The sequence below is a fragment of the Mustela nivalis genome (genome assembly GCF_964662115.1).
Source record: "Mustela nivalis genome assembly, chromosome: 11".
NCBI lineage: Eukaryota > Metazoa > Chordata > Mammalia > Carnivora > Mustelidae > Mustela > Mustela nivalis.
In genome coordinates, this window is record NC_139030.1 from 74,058,477 (window position 1) to 74,074,843 (window position 16,367).

At 44.9% G+C, this 16,367-nt stretch overlaps 1 protein-coding gene and 1 long non-coding RNA gene across 10 annotated transcripts in view; both read right to left on the reverse strand.

Moving 5' to 3' along the window:
* Positions 1-16,367, reverse strand: part of DGKD (diacylglycerol kinase delta) — a 114,022-nt gene that overhangs the window by 55,361 nt on the left and 42,294 nt on the right. Inside the window, exon 1 of one of the 9 annotated variants that reach the window (XM_082690637.1) lies at positions 2,475-3,097. The exons of 6 other annotated variants lie outside the window; for them this stretch is intronic. In XM_082690637.1, coding sequence (XP_082546763.1) covers positions 2,475-2,501 — 27 coding nt within the window. In that variant the 5' untranslated portion in view covers positions 2,502-3,097. Of the gene's footprint in view, positions 1-2,474; positions 3,098-16,367 lie in introns of those variants that run through there. 2 more of the 9 variants (XM_082690638.1, XM_082690636.1) reach the window with 2 other exon arrangements.
* Positions 4,828-13,595, reverse strand: LOC309844250. The gene is made up of 2 exons (XR_014300566.1): positions 13,474-13,595; positions 4,828-12,621 (listed from the first exon to the last, which is right to left on the reverse strand). It is a non-coding gene; the product is annotated as an uncharacterized lncRNA (long non-coding RNA).

Consider the following 16,367-nt stretch of genomic DNA (forward strand, 5'->3'; position numbering starts at 1 on the left):
GCTTGCCCCTCCCACTCTGCTTGCCTCTCTGCCTACCTGTGATCTCTCTCGCTCTTTCAAAAAAATAAATAAAATCTTTTTTAAAAAAATTAAGTTTTAGGGGCGCCTGGGTGGCTCAGTGGGTTAAAGCCTCTGCCTTCGGCTAAGGTCATGATCCCAGGGTCCTGGGATCAAGCCCCGCATCAGGCTCTCTGCTCAGCAGGGAGCCTGCTTCCTCCTCTCTCTCTGCCTGCCTCTCTGCCTACTTGTGATCTCTGCCTGTCAAATAAATAAATATAATCTTTTTTTAAAAAAATTAAGTTTTAGAGAGCAATCCCACAATATTTCATCATGCTGAAGATGTTCACACCTGACAATTCAACACGTAGGAATACACTCTAGAGAAACTCATGCCCGTGTGCCCAGGAAGGTGAGTATAAGAACTGCAGTGCTTTTTATAATAGTCAAAGCTGGGAAGATACAAGTCAACAGTGGGACACTCTGGACACTGTACCACTACTTAAGCCACAAACTAACAACCAAGCACTGTGACCCTTCGGCAAGCACTGTACTTGGAAAAAGTTCTGAGGTTCATGTCCCACTCCCCAGAAATTCTGATCTAATTCCAGGAATCAGAAATCAGTCACTTTTAACCTTGAACTACTTAAGTGAAGACAGTGGTATCCACACAGGTAGATCCTGGAAACACAATGCTGGGTGAGAACAGCAAGCTGCGGAAGATGTATACAGTATGACACCATTTCCTCAAAAGTGTGAACCTGGCCAAATACTCTGGTGTTGCTTATGCCTACATAAGGGGGGAGAGAAAGGATTTTAAAAAAAAGGGTGGGGGGGCAAACAAACAGTAAATAGTAAACTCAGAACAGCAGTGACTCTGAGGAGGGAGGGCTAGAGGGTTAGCAGGATCCAGAATACAAAGAACTTCCAAGTAGATCCATATTGTTTTGTTCTCTGGCTGCACAGGGTACATAGTTGTTCATTGTGTTACTTTTTGAATCCCTGAAATATTTAATAATTTTTTAATGGCAAACATTTTAGCACAAAAATATGCTAAAATACTCAAGTCAGAGCTTGAGACACACATAGCATGTCCTATATTTACAGTTTACAGTTTACTGCATGTATCCAGGTGAAAATACAGCTGTACCAGTAGGTACAGCTTATAGTAACTTACAGTTTATAGTCTAGCCTTATAGAAGGTAACAGGTCAGCCTGTAACCATGCCCGCAGACAGATTCTGTTGGTAAAATGGGGGGAGCCGGAACGTGGTGCGGTGTTTCCATACCACACTCACCCACACAGTGCCCTCCTCCAGGGGCTCCCACGGCTGCCACACACTCAGCTGCCTCTGCTGGCTACTATGCATTTCATGACAGGCACAAACTATTCCTAATTTGCCTCTCCAATTTCTCATCCTCAAGTACATTCCTGCACGCTAAAAAACTGGTGGAGTGTGTGAAAGAAAGTAAGGCTGCTGGCTTATAGGGGAAGGACTGGTGGGACTGCTGAGAAGGAAGCTTTTAGAGACTAACCGAAAACCTCTCCAACACACTCCATTCCGTGAAGCATCAGCGTGGCAGTCACAGGAAGTTAGTATCAAACCATAGAAACTTCCTTTCTGAGGTCTACTGAAGCACACAGAGATGCATGTCCTGTGGCTGGAGGATAAGCCAGCTCAATAAGTCTGGGTGAGGGTACAGGGTGTCCAGCACAGAGGGGCAAGACAGCACACCAGCTATGACAGAGATATCAGGGAGCCACTGGTACGAATGACCTGTCTCTAGGCCTCGGTTTCTTAACCCCCCAAAAGAGTAGCAGCACCTGTCCCCTGGTGTCATTCTCAGGGTGAAGAAGGTAGGCCATGACTGCCACCAGTGGCAGGCGCCATCCCCCGCTGTCCTACAACAGGAAGGCGCAGGCTGGGCCGTAGGCCAGCACAGGTCAGTGTGTGCACAGCAGTGCATGAGAGCGAATGGCTGGCTCCCCGGCTGCTGGACAGCAGGGCACAGGGCACACCGAGCAGCCCATGTGGGCACCTGGTCGGCAGCTGCCTGAAATACTCCCCGCCACCACACCTCTCTACAGTGCTTCAAAGAAGGAGTGAGTGTGCTCCAGCTGAACAGACCATCTCCCCGCCCCGAAGTGCCTGCCCTGGGGATGGGCGACAAAGTTCAGACAACGGAAATTCACCATAGGGAAGTTGATCTGATCTGCAGGCTTTCTGTCTGACCAGGTGGGGACCAAAGATTTTTCTAGCATGTGGGAGGGAAGTCACATCACCAAGCCTGTGGCTTTAAAAATCCTAGCCTTCCATTCCACCCCTAAGAAACACAAGACAAAAATCATCGCTTCCAGAGACACTTACAATAATCTTCCATTTCTTCCACTCACTTCATTTTAAAACCTTACACTTCAACTGCTTTCCCCCACAGCTTCACATAGCCCCATTGCCCACCAACACCTAGAACTCTTACCTGCCGCTCTCCCCTCTTGCAGAACATTTTCCAACTCCTCAAAATGGATCAGAATTGAAGTGGCCCAGCAAAAACAAAAATCGAGTTTTAAAATCGATGTACAACACCCTGTGTGTCACCGGAGACCAGAGACACTGGAGTAACAAATCAGAACTTCGAAGTTGAGTCACTGACCAAAAGAGGACCAAAGGGACAGCGTCCGGGCAGGATTAGGAACCTGGAAATACTAAGCTAAATATAGCTCCCCCCAGCCTGTGGGACTCGGAAAGGTGGCCAAGAATAAGTATCTGGAGTGTTTGGTAATTCCTGTCACTTCCTGTTACTCACATCCTGCTGTTCTGATGCTGCCCCAAACACTGTGTTCGCCACACACAGATCCCTACCTTGAAGCCCCCCGAGACCCAGACTATTCAAAACAGCTGGGATGTGCATAGACAACAGACTTCCTCACAGAGGGCCATACCAAACACAAAAATAACACCATATAAACAAGCACCAGGAGGTCCCTGGGCAAAAGCAGCCCCAGAATACAGGGTCAGACCCCTAGGAACCCCACTGCATGTGTCCCGACCACCAGAGGAGCCCAGGAAGGAACTGCTGCCAGGGCACTTCTCTCTAAAGCTGGGGTCATCTCCAGTCTCGGGGCAGCTTTGAAGGAAAAAGGGGATCCCCACCCCCACAATGATTCTGCCTGCCCAGGGGCCCACAGCCCATAGGGTAAGCACCTCCACCCCACCCCAGCTCCCAACCATCCTGAGGAGACCAATCCCCAGGAACATAGGACACTCAGGTAGGGAGCAAAGCCAACTAGGCCAGAGGCCAAAATCACTGTAATCCATCAGAGGATATATTTTTAAAAGGAAAGAAAAAGCAAGATGAAGCAAAAAGGAAAAGCTATACCTAAAACTGAAATGTGACAAAAATATTTGGGATTATTGATCTAGTCAATATTTCTACAGTACTTTATTAACCTTTGGAATGTGCTCAACATGTAAAATCTTAGAGATTATAGGTGACCCTGAGCAGGGTGCTGGAAGCAGGCAGCCCCTGGCAGGGGAAGGAGGGGGATTGCCAACAACGAGCACCCCAGGTCAGGTGTAGAGGTGGTGCCCCACACTGCATCTCCCCCACAGCAGGCAGGAAACGAGAAGCTGATCCACAGAGGGCAAAACTCAACATTCCTCCAACAGTGAAGCACTATAAATAACCCAACCCTCCAAAGCACACAACGGAAAACCATGCAGCCAAATTTTACAAGTGCAATGTCAGCGTGTACTCATGGACACAGATGTTCATAATATAATGCATTACTTTTATGTTCATTTTTTTTTAAATGTAGACTCTATGCCCAACGTGGAGCCCAATATGGGGTTTGAACTCACGACCCTGAGATACGACCTGAGCTTAACCAGCTGAGTCATCCAGGCGCCCCCATAATATAATGCATTTTATTTATTTATTTTTAAAAGACTTTATTTATTTGACAGAGAGATAGCACAAGCAAGCAGAGTAGCAGGCAGGGAGAAACAGGCTCTCCACTGAGCAGGGAGCCTGATGCGGGGCTCAATCCCAGGACATTGGGATAATGACCTGAGCTGAAGGAAGACACTTAACCGAATGAGCAACCCAGGCGCCCCCAATATAATGCATTTTAAAAGCAGGTCACACATGAGTATATATTAATGATCCCACTGTTATACTATTTACAGATATTCATAGGAAAACACCTACCAAACCATTTGCCTCTATCACAGTTTTCAACCTTAGCACTACTGACATTTTCAGCCAAACAATTCTTTACTGTCCCCTACAGCACTATGGGGTGCTGAACAGCGTTCCTGACACACCAGTAGCAGAGACACCACCAACTCCAGACCCCACATGTCAAACCAAAGTGTCTTCAACTGCCAAATGTCTTCTATCCAAGTGGCAAATGCCACCTTCCTATCCCCGCCCCATTCCCTCCCATGATTGAGAACCACAGGTTTCTATAATAGTGTCTATATTTGGGATCTCAGTGATAAGACTTTTGAGTGTTTTTTACATGTTATTTGTATTAAAAAGTCAGTATTATGCCAACCTTAGCATAAGTAAAACATTACAGGCGTTTTGCTATAAGGCAGTTTTTTTAGTTGCTACAAAGTTTTATATTCAGAAAAAAAATAAAGAAGTCTCATGGGGAAGGATGAGCTGGGGCAGACACTCAAAACCCTTTCAAGTCTGTAACCAAGCATTGGAAACAACAGCAATAGAAGTACAAGTTTTTAAATTTTATCAGGAACTACTAAAGTGAATACAGGAAATACTACAGTGAATACAGAACTTTACCTTTTATCTTTTTTTTCAAGATATATTTATTTGAGAAAAAAAGCGATGGAGCAGGGAGAGAAGGAGAGAGAGAATCTCAAGCAGACGCCCCGCTGAGCCCAGAGGCCCACGCAATGTGGAGCTCAAGGTCATGATCCCAAGATCAAGACCTGAGCCGAAATCAAGAGTCGGACATCTCTCTGATGAAGACACCCACGTGCCCCAGAACTTTACCTTTTAAAAAAGTGAGGGAGCTTGATGGATGGGAGGGAGTCTGCGTCTGAGTGAGACTAGCAAAATGCACAAAGATCTCAGATGGAATAAGTAATTCCCAGGCAGAGTCCCAAGGCCCCAGAAGCTCAGGGCTGTGCTCCTCCTGGGCTGGCCCCGCCCTGGAGAATGATGGCCCCTTTCAGAGGCTGCGCCAGTGCACGTGAGACAGAAACACAGCCGCAGAAAGGGCAGTGACTGCATCTGGCTACCACACAGAGGGAAAAATTAGCTCCAAGTCATTAGTTCAAGCACTAGGATCATTATTATCCCAGTGATAATGGAATCTAAATTAAAAGTGCCCTGGCAGTGGTCTTGAAGGGATGTGGAGATGGAGGGAGCATGATGGGAATACTTTAACAGTCTCAAATCTGGCCACTCCCATGCTGTCACAATCCGTCTGTTTTTCTCTGGGATTATGTGATGCCAAATCTGCACACAGCCAAGGGCATCTACAGTAACACCACAGTCAACAAGTATTGGGAAAGGAAGAGAAGAGACATAAGCAGCCTCTACAGCCCAACGTCAGCCATGCACTTTTCTGATCACTGAAGGTCAAACTGATCAGGCAGTTAAGACTTCCCAGAGCAAAGAACACGTGCATCCTCTGGCTTGCCAGGTGTCCGCCCTCAGGACAAAGGCTCATGCACACCTTGACTAACGAGCTTATCTCAAGGATGTGTGCACGTCCAACACTTCCAGTGCTTAAGTAAACCAGGGACTAGCTACCAGGCAACAGTAGAGGCAGTCAGAAAAGAGACAAACACCTCACTAGGGGAAAACAAGGCTGACAAAGAATTTTGGAAAGGGTGTATTACATCACATTACTGCATTAAACAAAAATGAGACTGAAAGGGCAGGACACACAGCATGGAAAACTGGAAGCTGGTATCTCAGGTGGTGAGACCGAATGGCTTTTCTCTTCTTTTGGTTTTCTGTATTTTCCACATTTTCAAAAATAAAAAAAAAAAGTGTTTTAAAATACATCTCTGCCTTTTTCTTCTTCTTCTTCTTTTTTTTTTAAATCTACAAACTCAACATCCAGGACAAAAAAACTACCAGCTGCCTATGCAATTAGCTTCTTCCCCTTCTACCTTCCAGAATGGCCCTGCTGTTCCAGGTAGCCTCCTGCTCAGCCTGGCTACCAGTGCACTTCCCACAGCTCCCGCAGCTCTGGGACAGCACTGGGGGAGCTCCCAGGAAAGCTCTTTGAAAAGACAGAACAGCACTGGCCACCCCTGCCCTGGCCTACCTCCTTCCTGCGGCTCCTGCAGCCAGCAGCTAGCTCCACAAGGGGACCCTCAGAGAGAAAGCTGGGTCTCTGCCGACCGCGGAGCTCCACACTGGCCCCAGACTGCTGGCCCCTGGTCTTTTCAAGGACAAATAAACAAATCTCTACCTTATTTAAACCACTGTTACCTATGTTTCCTGTTCAACACCCCAAACCTAACCTTGAGACACCACCCTCATCATCACAGACCAAGGCACAGAAATGGAATCTTCTTTCTCTTCCAGGTCAATAACTTGATTTCTCCATTAACTAGAACTGAAAACTCCCAACTCAAATGGGCAGCAACACCAAGGGAGCTTGATTTAATAGAGTAACAGTGAGGTTGAAATAATAACACTGAAAATCAAATCTGAGGACATAAGTCGGAGCCATACAAACTCTACAATCTGCCCCCTATTCGTTAAAGAAAGTTTTATGGGAGCATAGTCATTCCTGTACATACTGTGCCCAACTGCTACATATGGCCAGAGAGACCCCATCGCTCACAAAGACAAAAGTATCTGGACTTCTATAGAAGTCTGCTGCTAACCTCAGATAGATAAATTAGTGCTCACATGTATCTCAGGAGGAGCATAAAGAGAATTTGATGTGAAGGGGTTAAATGCAATGCATTACAAAAAAAGATGGAATTTGCACCTTGTCCCTTCTCTCTGCCTCTGGCTCCACAAGGAAGGGGGCCTCCATTCTGTTCCCAGAGGAACCCCTGAGCACCTACAGGTAGTACTTGCTCAATGAATTCTCACAGAATTGAAACACGTCCCACTTACATGAAGGGTCAGTCCCTGAGCATTTTAGGGTAAAAACCCTCGTGGCCATGGAACACAGCACAGTGATGTATCCTTGAGCATAACTCCCCTCACACACCCTGTCCCCACCTCACAGGGAATATTTCCAGGTGGTTTACCCAGCGCACTAAGGAGTGCCATGTTCTCCCACTTTCTTATGACTCAGTCTGGGAGCCATGCTGCCTGGGAAAGACCACGCTCCACAACACGGTGACATGTATGAGCATATGCTCAAGTCTGGCTCCCACCAAAGCAGGAGGCCAGTGGGAACAGAATCAGAGGCAGGGGTCCTGTCCACCCCTTCCTGTGTCCCCCATGTCCCTCCCCTCCCAGGCAATCCACCATGCAAGATGATAGGGGCAGCCATCTCCTCCCCTCCGGGACTAACTCTGAGGAAAACAGTTTCAGACATCTGACCAACACGATGAAGGTTTCACATCTCATGGTCATGATGCAAAGCTGGAGGAAGAGGAGGGGACAAAGACGCTATATGTGAGCCCTTGTTCCTCACAACCCATGGTTGTCAAGTGGCCCTGCTGAGGTTCAGCCGGAAGCTGAGGTCACAGACTCACACACCCCTATGACTGGATGACCATGTGCCCCAACCCCATTTCATACATTAGGAAACAGACACCCAGAGAGGACAGGTGATTCCCCAAGGCCACTCCCCACTGCTGTAGGAGGCAGAGCAGTGACCAGAAGACAGCTGGCCAACTGGTCCCCTCCAGCACACGATGTGGTCTGTGGACCCCCTGCTTGAGGGATGGAGTTTCTGACCCACGTGTTCTGGAAGAGCTGCTGAGTGCCGGCAGGGGCTCAGGAAGGAGACAGGACCACGAGGAGCACTGCTGTTGTGTACAGCTCCCACTCCCTGCAGCTGCTGGAGGTGCAAAGACCCAGCCCCTGAGACACAAAGGAGGGAGGGGGAACTAGACCTTTCTAGATGCCAGGGACCTGAACAGAGTCATGTCCTCTCAGAGATGCCCAGTCCAAATCACACTGTCCTTTCTAACTCCCCAAGTGACAAATGTACTTGGTCCAGCATGGTCATTTGTAAGTGATCCAGGAAAGGACATCTCAGACCACATTCCCAGTAAGCAGGTAAATCATACACAACGTCAACTGCCTTCTGGGATAATCTTGCCCCGTGTATATAACCCCCCCTCCAAACCTAAACAAATTCATCCCTTTCCTCTAACCAAGCTTCCTGTATTCCTCTGGTATTTCAAGTATATTTCAAAACTGAAAAGAAGTCATTCCAACCACAGGATTTAACATTTTAAAAAACCAAAACAGAAAAAGGGTTGAAAATACTTTTTTCCCTTGGCAAGTCCTGACTCAGAGGGTCTGTCTACCAGAGCTGTGGACACATCACCGGGCATCTGAACAGCCACTGTGGGAGGACAAGGCATGCGGGCTGGCTGAGGCAGGCTGGCCTGACTCAGGAGCCACCTCCTTTTGTCATGGCACAGCTATGACACAGTCCCATGTGGATGGAGAAGACAGGAAAGCTTCCCAAAGATGCCAAGTGACAGACACACAGCAACTATGAGCCAGTTACCCCAACAGATATTTATAGAATGCCTACTTTGTGCCTGGCATAGCTCCGGGACGCTGGAATAGAGAGTGAGTCAGTAAGCCCCAGGACACCCCTTTTCTCATAAAGCTTACCCCTCTCCCTCCAACAGACAGAAATCAGAGGATGAGAGAAAGGGTGCATATAATGTTAATGTTGACAAAAGAAAGAGAAAACCTAAATAGCCTATATCCATTAAAAATTTTAACTTATGGGGACACCCAGGTGGCTCAGTCAGTGGGCACCCAACTCTTAATCTCAGCTCAGGTCTCGATCTCAGGGTTGTAAGTTCGAGCCCTGCGCTGCACTTCATGCTGGATGTGGAGCCTACTTTAAAAAAAAAAAAAAAATCAAAAAGTTTTAATTTGATTAAGAAATGTCAAAAAGTACTATCAAAAAATCTCCACCCACTCCCAAAAAATCTCCACACCAAGTTCACTGGTAAATTTTAGCAAGAATTTAAGAAAGAAATAACACCAAACTTTATCGAAAAAAAAGAGGGGAGAACAATGATATCCCCCCCTTCTGTTACAATGCTAGTTTATATTTTATAAAGCCAACTTAACCTAAGCACTAATACCCAACAAAAGTAAAAGGAAAGGGAAAACTACAAATATCTCTCATGGATATGGATGCAAAAATCCCTAACAAAGTAACAGCAAGTTGAATTTAACAGTAAAGAGAGTAGTATGAGGAAGTAAGGTTCGTATCAAGAATACAAGGTGGGTTTAACACTTGAAAACCAATTTCATTTGCCCTTTAACAAAATTAAGGGAAAAACAAACATATGATCACTTCAGTAGATGCAGAAAAGTATCTGACAACATTCAATACCCATTCATAATAAACATTCTCAGAAAAGAAGAAAATCCTCAAACTGATAAAGGGCACCTACAAAAAGCCCACAGCTAACATCATACTCAATAGTAAAGAGCTGAATTGTTTCCTATTAAGATTTGAAGAAATGAAAACATCCCTGCTTACACTACGTCTATATTCAACATTATATCAGCAGTTCTGGCTTTTGCAACAAGGAAAGAAAAAGAAATATAAGTCATCTAGGTAAGAAATAAATACAACTGTCTCTATTTGCAGATGATACAACTGTTCATATTGAAATTTCTGAGGAATCTACAAAACAACTACTACAATTAGTAAGTTGTTTTCCAAGGTCACAAAATCCATTATACTCTTATTTTTTTGCAGCAAACAATGAAACATGTTTTTATATTTCATTTATTTAATATGAAATAAAAACATAAATTACATAGGAATGAATCTAACAAAACATTAAAGATATCTATCCTGAAAACCACAAAATTCTACTGAGAGAAATTAAAGACCTAAATAAATACAGAGTTATATTACATTCATGGGAAAATTCAATGTCACTAAGGTATTGATTCTTCCCAAAATGATTTACAGGTTTGATGCAACTTCAATCAAGATTCCAGCAGGCTGGAACACTTTGAATTCAGCATCCTGAGTTCAAGCCCCACATTGGGTGTAAAGATTACGTAAAAATAAAATCTTCAGGAAAAAAAAAATTCCAGCAAGCTTATTTTGTAGAAATTGACTATTTTTTAAAATTATATGAAAATGAAAAGGGCTCAGAAATAACCAAAGCAATTTTAAGAACAAAAGTTAGAGGACTTGCAGGATACCTGGGTGGCTCAGTCAATTGAGCGTGTGCCTCTGGCTCAGGTCACGGTGTCAGGGTCCTGGAATGCAGCCCCACATTAGGCTCCCTGCTTAGCAAGGAGCCTGCTTCTCCCTCTGCCAGATGTTCCCACTACCTGTGCTCTCTTTCTCTTCCTCTCTCTCTGAGAAATAAATAAATAATATCTTGGGGGGGGGGGGGTAGAATACATTAGAGGACTTACCCTGTCCGAGTTCAACACCTACTGTGAAGTTATAATAATCAAAGTGTGGTCTTGGGGTAAGATTAGAGCCATAAAGATTGATGGAACAGGACAGAAAGTCAGGAAACAGATTCACAAACATATGGTCAATTGACTTGTAGCAAAGGTGTCAAGGTGATTGATGAGAAAAGAAACGTCTCTTCAACAGTGCTGCTGGAAAAACTGATCATCCATAAGGGAAAAAAGGAACATCAACTCTTACCTCACATTACACACAAAATTAACTGTACATTAGTTATAAATCTAACTTCTAGTAAAAAAATCCTTTGCAATACTGAAGCAGAAAAAGGTTTCTTAGATTGAAAAACAAGAAGCATGAACCATAAAGAAAAAAAACTAATGAATTCAATTTCACCAAAAAGAATGACTCTGTTCTTCTAAAGATGCCACGCACAAAAAAGGCAAGCCACAGATTGGGAAAAACCTTCCTAACACATACGTGACACAAAGAACTTATATCCAGAATACATAAAGAAATCTTACAACCCAATAATAAGTAGTATAATAATTTTTTTTTAAATCTCACAATTCAATTCAGAGCAAAAATGGACAAATGATTCTACCACACACTTCACAAAATAACACAAACAAATGGCCAAGAAGCACATGAAAAGATGCTGACATGATTTGTTATCAGGGAAGTGGAAATGAAAAGCACCATGAGACATTACTACAGATCTATGAGAACACGTTAGCTAGAAGACTGACGCCAACAGGTGCTGGCAAGGATGCGGAGCCACCGGAATGTGCTGCACTGCAGGAGGCCACGTGAAATCCCAGGCACTCTGGAAAACAGCTGAGCAGTCTCTTACAAAGCTAAGCGCACACCTACTATATGACCCAGCAATTCTCCTAGGTATTTACCATGGGACATGGAAACATTATGTCCACACAAATACTTGTATAAAAATGTTCATGTCAGCTTTATTTGCAGTAGCTCAAAGTTGGAAATTGCTCAAATGCCCACCAATAGGTAAACGGATCAACAAATTGGGGGAAAAGAACACACTGTTGACATACCCAATGTGGAAAATTTCAAAATCCTTATACTGAGCCAAAGATACCATAAAAAGGGGGACATACTTTCAACTTATATTAAGTGATTATTCAATTTACATTGAATTATTCCATTTATACAGAATTCTAAAAAAGCAAAATAATGTTAAAGACAGAAAACAGATCCATATTTGCCTGAGGAGGGGGCAGAGAAAGGATAGATCACGAGGAAACTCTCAGAGGGAATGGAAATGTTAGTTGCCCTGTCTGGTGACAGTTTCAGTGGGGCAGGGGTGGGGCAGCTCCGCAATCCCTGCACTTGAAACAGCACAGTTCATTGTACAGCAGTTCCACCTCAACTAAGTTATAAAAATAATGTTAACATACCTTGGTGCACTGCAGTATTCTTTAAAGAACAGGGTGAACCTTCCTCTGAATGACTAGAGTGACCATATAGTTTTATCATCCAAGCCAGGAAATTTCTGCAAGTCAAAGTGGGTGCTAAAAATAATTAACGGTGTTATCTCATCTACAACAGGGTGTGTGAACTGGCAGCGCCCTGGACAAAGCAGCACTTATGGCTCTGGGAACAACAAACACCCAGTCTAACCCTCGGTGTGATTAGATACTTATTGCATAAAGCAAACCACAGCATTCATTCCTCAGAAGACAGAGAGAGCCAGAGCTGGCAGTGGCCTGGAGGATCAGCTATGCCTGGGCCCCTGCCTTCCAGTCATGGAAGTGGTCCTGGTCTTCAGTGCCAGGGGCAGGACAGAAGTCACGGATGGGGTGGGGACCAACCCCACTCCTAACTATTCTCCAAATGTGCGATTATTCTGATCCACCATCTTTGAACTTTTGCAGCCAGTGAACATCAGGCGACTGTGAGGAGAGCACAAGACACGTACGTCTAAGTCCAGCAGGGGGCGCCTGGTTGGCTAAGTCAGTGGAGAATGTGCTCTCAGAGTCCTGGGTTCCAGCCCCACGTTGGCCATCAAGCCTACTTTAAAAAAAAAAAAAAAAAAAACAGTCTAGCAGGATCAGAAGCCAGCCTGGGTAGGGCCTGAACAGCCCTGTGCAGGTGGCGTTCCCAGCCTCCCATGAGCATCTCAACCCCAGGCTAAGGTCTGGAGGGTTAGCTAGATACCCTGTACAGAACTGGTAGAGCAGCTCCTACAGTTCTCCTGACTTTAAAAAAAAAAAAAAAAAAAAGGGAAGGGGGAGATCACATGTTTCATTTCTGAGTTTACATTTCAGAGCAGGTGCTTCTGCTATGGAGGAGGGGGGAGAGTAGTGAGTCAATAAACAGCAGCCTCCCTGGCACAAAGCGGGGGAATTATCTTAATTTGATAAGAAGTTGTTTCAAGGAAATAAAAACCTCCTACTCCCTACTCTACCTACTCTGAAATGCCAGGTTATTCTGGGACAGGAAAGTAGGGTTTTTTTAAACATAATATTCTATAGAATGATATCATTTTCCTAAGTTTCAGGGAAAAAAGCCAGACAGGACTGGGTGCAGTCATATCCCTGGCACATGTACCAAAGAATACTAAGTAAAGGAGAGCTAAAGTTATTAATTTCCTAGACACCCTAAGTTAAACTACAGTCCTTCAATTGTTCATTTTGGTTTTTGATTCTTCTATTATTTGTAAATAAAAACAATTAGAAATATTAACAATTCATACACACACACATACACACACACACACACGTATGGTGAAAATAGCCTAAATTTTAAGTGCAACTCCTCCTCCTCGGTAACACCACACAGCCCAGACAAGTGACGGAATCCTCCCCCACCCTCAATCCTAAATACACTTAACAGACATCCACCACTGGCCCCAGCACTCACCAAAAGGCGGCCAGAAGAAAACAGAGTCCCCTCCCCTCTACCTACTTGGAACAACCGAAAGAACTGAATCCTAAGTCGTCATGTGGCGTACCTGGCTCTTAGCACCCAGAGGCAGGTGCTGCCTTCAGCAAAACCCCACACTTAGCAAACACACACTACCAATTTGGCTCAAAGCCTGCTTCTTCCTGCTTCTTGGAACTGAGAACACAAAGTAGATTATGAAGCAGGGAATTCACTGGATTCATTTCCTCCTGCAGCTGCTCTCCTGGTCCTGCACCCCTGTCCAAAGGGTATTTCATCAATCACAGCCTCTAATTCACTAAGCGCCTACTATGTACTAGGCTCTTGCCCCCCCCCCCCACCACAGGTGAGGTAGTATGGCCCAGCTCTGCCGATGGGAAGATGAAACGACAGGTGTTAAGCAGTGGAGGTCCCACAGCTGACAGCTGGCACAGCCAGGACATGAGGTCAATTCTCCTGGAGCCCATCTCTTGAGCAGGAACCACGGTAGGCCTGCTCATGGCAGTGAGCCCAGGCAGTAGGAGCTGCTGTCCTAAATATGTGGGGCTTCGCGTCTGGCAGGCCTTCTAGCTTCAGAGGCCTCTTGGGACACCCTCAGCCCACGACTATGACTTTCCCCACCCCAGCTCCAGGCCTGCAGTCACAGAAATTGGGAAGAGTTTCCATGAAGGAAATCTGCCAATTATATATATAGCTTTTCCTCTCTCTAAGCCAAAGTGACTGGTTGCAGGGGTTTTGCCCAGGAAATATCTGAGCTCCAAACAAGTTGAGAAGGAAAACTGATGGTGAAATCTGGATAAAGGTCATGGTTCTTCACCGAAGGAACAGCCCTGGCCACCTAACAGCCTGACGTCTGCTGGAAACAGTTGAGTAAGTCAGGTCCAGGGTTCTACCCTACAGAATTCTACTAAGGAACTTTCATTCATTCAACAAACACGAATGTCAAACAGATAAGATTAAAAACAACTAAAAATATTACTTAAATCCATTATATAGCTTCTTTTTTATTTAGTCATTGGACAATAAAAACTAAAAACAGGAGAAGTAAAAGGTAAAGAAAAACCAAAGTTTTTCTCTTGTTTTTACTAGTTATTGCCCAATAGCTCTAAGAAGAGTAACTCTCCTGATACCTACTCTTCGGCTGCACGTGCTATTTTTCTATATTCTCCGGACCTCATCTGAAATCCTTTGAAATTCCTTTAAATAGAAATAACTGCTAAGTGTGGCAAGCAACTCTATTGCCATCCTAAAATCACTGATGACTGATGGTGTATATAAAAACCAGGAAAATTGGGGTGCCTGGGTGGCCTGTGGATTAAGCCTCTGCCTTCGGGTCAGGTCATGATCTCAGGGTCCTGGGATCGAGGCCCACATCAGGCTCTCTGCTCAGCGGGGAGCCTCCTTCCCCCTCTCTCTGCCTGCTGCTCTGCTTACTTGTGATCTCTCTCTGTGTCAAATAAATTTTTAAAATCTTAAAAAAAAAAAAAAAAAGAACACCAGGAAAACTTCTGAGAGCACTTTTCTGCCAACCCGATGACCTATGAGAAGCTATTTCCTTTTCACAGATGAGGAAACAGAGCCACGCAGCTAACAAAGAAAACCACCTTATACCAGACCTTGTAAAACCTCTGGATACCATTAAATAGTTCAACAATATTCCTCGGGGAAAAGGAAGTTTTCCCACATACAGACACAACAAATCACTCCTTGCTTGGAAAGACCTGGTTATTCTGACACAGTCATTTTAGGGCAATGGATGCCAGGAGCAAAGTCTGCTCGATTGATCCCTGCCCCATTAAGCCACATGGTATAAACACACAGCTAAGCAGAGGGGCCACATCCTACTTTGGGGAAGTTGTGTGAGATTTCAGTATGACATTTGGCAGAAGCAGTCCCCTAAACATTTATATTCCATAGGAGAATATAATTCTCATTCAATTTATAGAAAATTATACTGAAATATGGGCACATCTTTTTTGTGCCATGCACCCAGGTTATCCTGAAAACCCTCTTTATTGTCAATCCCCCTAACTTGGCCAATCCATCTTCCTAAAACTGAATTTTAATTTAAATAAATTTAAATGTATCTGATAGGGCCTCTCCTTCCCTTTGTTCTTATATGATGCCAACAGGCACTCACTTCTGGTTTTCTGCGTTCTGCACCTGCTCCTTCCGTTCCCTCCAACCCCTGTCAGCCCTCACATCAGCATTTGCGTAGACTCCCCTACTGCCCTTCTCCAGCCCACCCCTCTGCTCTCCTTTCTTCTTCAGCAGGCTCAGCCAACTCTGCCCAGTTTCCCTCATCAGCCTGCCTCCTCATCAACAAACCTGGCCTAGCCTTCCCTCCTTTATCACAGGTATGTAACACACTCGCCTGAGATTCTGGGGACATAAGATTCTGGGGTCGTAGGATACATTACAGTTCCAATCATGATCCATTCAAACTCAGGTAAACAGAAGCTGATGAAGCCATAAACCAGAACCAAACCTGAATCAACCTCGAGGGCAGGCAAGAGCAGTTTCGGACACAAGACAGAGCAGACAGGCTGCCCTCTCCAGGACAGCAGCACCCTCACTTGGGACAGGGCTCAGCACAGAGGCTGCTCTGCAGGGGAGGCCACACCCATCTTCCCAGATGTCCCCCACTGTGGTCTGCCACTGGATCTAGCAGTATCTCCAAAGAGGAAAAACTGAGAGCATTTTAAGTCCCTAATGCTGCAGGAGTGAGGAAACAAGGGTTAACCGATCAACTCCGCCAGAACTACAAATGAAAGATCTCCACCTGTAAAAGTGATCATTATAGACTCATGAGTGGAAGTGTTTATGATGAAAATATAAAACTGTACACATACCGGTGTATGTATGACATGTGA